This window comes from Mus pahari, chromosome 10 (genome assembly GCF_900095145.1).
Source record: "Mus pahari chromosome 10, PAHARI_EIJ_v1.1, whole genome shotgun sequence".
Taxonomy (NCBI): domain Eukaryota; kingdom Metazoa; phylum Chordata; class Mammalia; order Rodentia; family Muridae; genus Mus; species Mus pahari.
In genome coordinates, this window is record NC_034599.1 from 17,843,548 (window position 1) to 17,850,022 (window position 6,475).

Sequence of the window (6,475 nt, forward strand, 5' to 3'; positions counted from 1 at the left end):
GGAGAAGGAGAAGGAGAAGGAGAAGGAGAAGGAGAAGGAGAAGGAGAAGGAGAAGGAGAAGGAGAAGGAGAAGGAGAAGGAGAAGGAGAAGGAGAAGTTTTACCAGGAGAGTTTTGTAGAAACAAGCTAGACATAGGTGAAGACAGAATGAGCCAGAGAATGAGAAAGAGCTAGAAGATTGTAACATATTGTCAAAATTAGTATGAGGCCAAGCAGAGCAGTTCAGTGAGAAACTGAGAGAAGCCAGATTGAATCAGTCAGCTTTGAGTGGGGTTGGAACCAAAACAGCTGAGTTGAACCAGCCAGCCAGAGATCAGAAAGAACTAGGAAGGGTGTGACCTTATTCAGCATAAGTCTCAGAGGCTGAAACCCATTCTAGGCCTAGATTTGATTGTATGGAGGCTAGAAGCTTCCAGGACTAGGCCTAAGTTAATAGAAAGAGGCAGTAAGCTTCGGAGATGACAGTTACATCAGGTGAATAAAAGTCACATTTACACAATGTTTTTCCAGAGGGCAGGATTCAATTCCCAGCAGTTATTTGGCAGCTTACCATTGTCTTTAACTCCAGTTCCAGGAAATTTGATGCCGTTTTCTGACCTGTGGGCACCAGGCACACACGTGGTGTACAGACATATGTGAAAACAAAACTTAAAATACTTAAAAAAGTTCATATTAGGTATATGGGGTATAACAGCAATGGTAATAGACAGACTGTCACTGGTCTTGTGACTGTTTCTGACTTATGTGTGACAATGGGCCAGAAGCTGTGACTGTCTGGATGCAATGATATTAGACAGACAGTCATTGGTCATGTGACTCTGGTTCTGACTTATGTCTAGAAGCTTGTGTGGCTGTTTTTCACTGACCTGAAATGTTTATGTTTGTAAGTGAGGGAAAAGGCCTTAAGTAATGTGATAAACGTGCTTTCTTTAAACTATTACTCAAGGAGGTGGGGGGAGAAGGCGAAGTGGTCTTATGGCTTTTCAGTTAATGTTTCCCTGGCAATCTCATTTGAATGAATGGATTTATCATAGCTTGACATCTGTGAGTAAAACTTTTATCTGAGCTCTGGTTATTGTAATAGGCAGGCCTTTTAAAAATCATATGTTTACAATTTTTTTTTTTGAGCTTTGGTTATTAACTGTATACTTGACCATTCTCATTGCCTCTGATTTTTCCATTTTATTATTATTATTTTATTTTGTTTTGCCTTCATGTATGTTTGTGAACCATGTGTGAGCCTGGTGCCCTCAGAGGCCAGAAAAGAGCATAGGATTCAGATCCCCCGGAACTGGAGTTACAGAAGATTTAGAGCCACTGTGTGGGTGCTGGGAATAGAAAAGTGACAAAGGCTCTAATCCCTAGGCCTCCACCTCTGATTTTTGAAGGGCTCTATTGAAACCAAATCTTGGTTATTTAATGAGGTATGATGGTGTGATGTCGTCTAAGGCATGACAGCAGGCAAGGGAACTCGGTAAGGAACGAGCTTCCCAGACTCTAGTAACTTTGTTATGAACTCATAGTCCTATTATTTCTGATCAATATCATTACTTTTACCGAAGAGATCCAAGATTTGTCTATTTATGCGTTACTACAGTTTAAAAGCCGAATTGTCTTTGCATTCGATTCTTAGTGGTAAGTTCCACTGATGTAAATGTTAGTTCTTTCTGGAGAGTCTGACTTTTTGATCTTCACATGTACCATAGCTGTGTTTTAAATTATCCAGTGTCTGTAGAAAAAGCCGACTTACATATGTCGTTATTTCTCCTTTCTGTCTGGGTGGCCAATGGCCACAGATGACTAGTCCCCTGAGGGCTGTGGGCAATGGGCATGTGCTGGTTAGTTTCTGTCAACTTGATACCAACCACAGACACCTCTAGTGAGTGACTCCCAATTCAGGAGTTAGCTCTATCAGAGTGGCCTGGAATGTGTATCTGGGGCATTTTCTTGGTTAACGATGGGTGTTAGAGGCCCCAGCGTACTGCGGGCGGTGCTGTCCCTGAGCAGGTGGTCCTGGACTGTATAAGAAAGCAGACGGAGCCCTCTGTGGACTCTGCTTCTGCTCCCTCATTCCTGGCTCCCGCCCCGGCTCATGTCCACGGCAGACTAACCTTTAAGCCCAGCAAGCCCTTTCCTTCTGTTCATGTTTTGGTCAGTGTTTTATTGCACCAACGAAAACAGTCTAGGACAGAGCACCAGATTCCGGATGATGGGTGTGGCGTTTTATCTGTTCTCTTTCTCGAAGCAGTGCTCCATAGCCCCACCTAGAGCCGGGCAGGAGCCTTACATCGTGGAACTCCAGCAGAACACAAGGATTCAAATGTCCTCCTTGTAGGGATATTCATGCTTACAGTTTTCTCTCTGTGCATTAATTGTAACTTTTTTGGCTACAAGTAATATGACATTATGATAAATTTAAGTAAAAAGATTATAGGAATGAGAGAGCCAGCATTCCCCAGTCGCGAAGCAGAGTTTGTCTGGCTGGGTCTTGGCAGGGACAGGATGCTGCCATGGGGTCTTCTGGGGTCCTGATGGCTTAAGTCTCCTTAGGACTGAAATCCCCATAGGAATGCCTTCCCTGGAGAGGGAAGCTGAGGACTTGAAGAGTTAGTCTGTGGGAGGGAACTATCTAGCCCATGGCCTGGCACAGTAAGCTATGAGTAAGGCAAAGGTAGACCTCCTCCTAAGTAAGTTGGGATTTGTTTCTTAGTATCACTATAACGAATATCACATCAGTGACTTAAAATGGACGCAACACGTGCTGTCACAGTTATAGACGCCAAGCTTTGGAAGTGAAGGTGTTGTCAGGGCCATGCTACCTCTCAGGTTTCTAGCATTTCTTTGTCTCTTTTAGCATTATTATTATTATTATTATTTAGTTTTTTGAGACAGGTTTTCTCTGTGTAGCCCTGGCTGTCCTGAAATTCACTCTGTAGACCAGGCTAGCCTCGAACTCAGAAATCCGCCTGCCTCTGCTTCCCAAGTGCTGGGATTAAAGGCGTGTGCCACCACTGTTCGGCTTTTAGCATTATTTTTAAAGAGTTAATTTTTTATTATTTAATTCATTTAATTTATTTAATGTGTATGTGTTGGTGTGAGTTATTTGTACCATATATTGCAGTACCCCATGATGACCAGAAGAGGGCATCAGATATCCAGGAGCTGGAGTTGCAGGTGGTTTTGAGCCATCCTGTGAGTGCTGGGAATGAGCCCCAGTACTTACTTATGCAGGGGCTGTAAGTGCGGTTCACCTCTGGGCCATCTCTCTAGCACCCTTTTCTAGTTCTTCTGAAGCTTCTAGCGTCCCTCTCTGTTCTTCTCATTTCCAGTCATTCCAGACACCCTAGATTGTAGCTCTGTCCTTCCAGTTTCTGCCAGTATTGTCAGATGGCTATCTCCCAACCTTGGCTGACCTTCCTAGCCTAGGCTGGACTTAAGCTCACAGTATAGCTCAAGACGGCCTCCAGTCCTTTGTCTCCCCCCAGCTTCTGTTGTAGTTTAAATGGGAGTGGCCCCCATAGGCTCATATACTTGAATTCTTAGCCCCCAGTTGGTTGGAATTATTTGAGAACGATTAGCAAGTGGCCCTGTTGGAGGAAGTGTATCTCTGTGGGTGGGCTTTGAGGTTTCAAAACCCATGTCATGACAGTTCTCTCTCAGTCTGTCTCTCTGTCTGTCTGTCTGTCTCTCCCTCCCTCCTACTTTTTGGAAAGTATGTAAGAAAGCACTTAGTTATCACGCCAGCACCATGCCTGCCTGCCTGCTGCCTGCTTGCTGCCGTGCACCCTGCCTTGGGGGTCATGACTTTGCACCCGTTTTCTTTTATAAGCTTCCTTGGTCAGAGGCCATGGAGAAGAACCTGAGGTGGTGCTAGGATTCCATGCCTGTGCCATCTCACCCTGACTGCTCGCATCATAGTTTGTCATTCGGATTCCGCTTGCCTTTCCCCTAAAGGACAGCAACATCCTCACTTTAACCTGTTTCTATCTGCAAAGACTGTTTCCACACTAGAGCACATACCTGGAGCAAGGACTTGACCCCATCATTTTGGGAGACACAGTTTAAATTGCTACGTACATCCTTTCCTTCACCCTCTTGTACCTAAGACCATTCACTGTCATAGGGGCATTCTAGTGAGACCCCAACACTCCACTGAGAGCGCCTTCAGCAGTCATAATCAAATATAGAGCTAACGTTCCATGATGAAGCCGGTTTGTAATCCTTGCCAGTCTTTTGCGATGGATACCAGTTGATGCTTAAGAAAACCATGCTCTAACTTAGTTTCCTTGACTTTTAGTGGTATAGAACTGTTCTCTGAGCGGATACGTGATTCAAGTAGGATTACCTTAATCCCATCATCTGTTGACAAAAGGACTTTTGTGTTTGAAGCAAGGTTAGCATCTCTGAATATCCTGACTCCTTTAGTCTTCAGAAAGTTGATTCTTGATATTTGCCAATGTCTGTTTCTTACTCTGTGTTTTCAAAATCTGTTTACAGATAAAATCATTGTGGGCAGCTTCACGGGCTACCTGAGAATCTTTAACCCCCATTCTGTAAAAAGCGGAGGTGGGCCTCAGGCTGAAGATTTACTTCTAGAAGTGCATCTGCGGGACCCAGTGCTGCAAGTGGAAGTCGGGAAGTTTGTCTCGTGAGTAGAGCTCGCTGATTGTGGGACTTTCCCTCTTGGGGATTTGATGTCCCTTATAGTGACACTTTCATGGATTTAAAAAAAAACATTTCATGAACTATGCATGTTATAGATATATGTCATGCAGGTAAACTTTAGACTCTAAACACTTTATGTAGAAACATGTACATTTAAGATGTTCTAACTTAGGGCTTTATTTCTTTGTGCATTTGTATCTTTGTGAGTGCATGCATACACACGTGTATGTGCAGGGGCACACTCTCTGCCTCCTTTTCTTTTGAGAGAGTGAACCTTCGCCTGGGGCTTGCAGTTTTTTGTCTAGGGTATCCAGAAAGCCCCAGTACCCTCCAGTTTCTGTCCTCACTGGAGCTGGGGTTACAGGAGTGTGAGGGATGCCTTGGGTGTTGTAAGGGTGCTGGGATCTGAAGAGTGGTCCCTATGATTGCTCAGCAAGCCCACTTCAATCCTGAGAACACTTCTATAGTAATGGGTCAAAGAGATAAGCTTATAAACAAAGCCAGGTGAAGAAAAGGCAGATATTCATTAAAGAACACTTCACCGGAGTCAGGTAAATATCTGTTTAATAAGTACACAAAGGTCCTGTCCTAAAGGAAGTCTGTTTCGAAGTTCTTTCTTCTTCCTATTTTTCTTCTTCCCCTTCCTCTTCCTCCTTTTCATCTTCTTTTTTCCTTCCTTGTCTCTGTATCTCTCCACCCTGTCTTTCCCTTACCCTCTCTCTTTCTTCAAGAACTTTCTTATATTCTGGCTATTTCTGGATTTCTGTCTCCCCTTCCCCTCCCTATCCTTCCCCTTCCTCCCCTTCCTTCCCCTCCACTCCTCTCTCCTCCCCTCCCCTTTCCTTTTTTTAATCTTCTCCTTTTTCTTTTCTTTTCTCCCTCCCTCTCTGCCTCTCTCCCTCTTTCTTAGTCTGTCTGGAATATATATATATATATATATATATATATATATATATATATATATATATATATGCTAATGTGGAGGGGAGAAAGTTTCTCCTCTATTCAAAGAACTATAAGCAGGCAGTGAAGGCCCAGAGGAGGAGAATCAGGCACTCCAAGGACTACTGTCCTAAATGGCTCAACAGTTTGTGCATCTCCTTCCTCCCACCCTTGTCACAATGTCAAAGAAAAGGAGTTTCTATTATTTGAGAAGGCAGTAGGGGAGAACACAGGAGGGGTCAGAATGAGGAAAAGAGAGGGCAAAATGATGATCCAGGTTTGATTCCCAGCCCCCACACCACAGCTCACACAAGTCTGTAACTCCAGGTTCAGGAGCTCCATCAATCTCTTCTGGCTTCTGTGTGCACTGCAGATATATATATGCGAAATACCCACCACATTAAAAAAAAAAGAGTCAGTCTGGTTGTGCCTGTGATCCCACCACCTGGATAAATATAAAGAAGTATCGTGTAAGTTATCTACAGGTAGGGTGCACTTGTCTCATTTGTGAACACCTTTGCCCTCCTAATCTGACGAGTCTGGATCATTGTTCAGTCCCCTTCTTCATTGCTCTCGGCAGTAGGTGGCATTTATTCAGAATTCTATTATCTAATTGAAAACCAAGCAACCCTTTTAAGTATTGTCCCAGCCAGGGTTTTCATTGTTGTGATGAAACACCATGACTGTCTTAGTCAGGGCTTCTGTTCCTGCACAAACATCATGACCAAGAAGCAAGTTGTGGAGGAAAGGGTTTATTCAGCTTACATTTCTACATTGCTGTTCATCACCAAGGAAGTTAGGACTGGAACTCAAGTAGGTCAGGAAGCAGGAGCTGATGCAGGGGCCATGGAGGGATGTTACTTACTGG

The 6,475-nt window shown here is 43.9% G+C and overlaps 1 protein-coding gene across 9 annotated transcripts in view; it reads left to right on the plus strand.

Annotated features, from left to right (window-relative positions):
• Positions 1-6,475, plus strand: part of Bbs9 (Bardet-Biedl syndrome 9) — a 418,538-nt gene that overhangs the window by 30,828 nt on the left and 381,235 nt on the right. For 8 of the 9 annotated variants that reach the window (XM_021206054.2, XM_021206053.2, XM_029543257.1 and 5 more), the window contains one exon: positions 4,498-4,648. In XM_021206054.2, coding sequence (XP_021061713.1) covers positions 4,498-4,648 — 151 coding nt within the window. Of the gene's footprint in view, positions 1-4,497; positions 4,649-6,475 lie in introns of those variants that run through there. The other variant, XM_029543261.1, reaches the window with a different exon arrangement.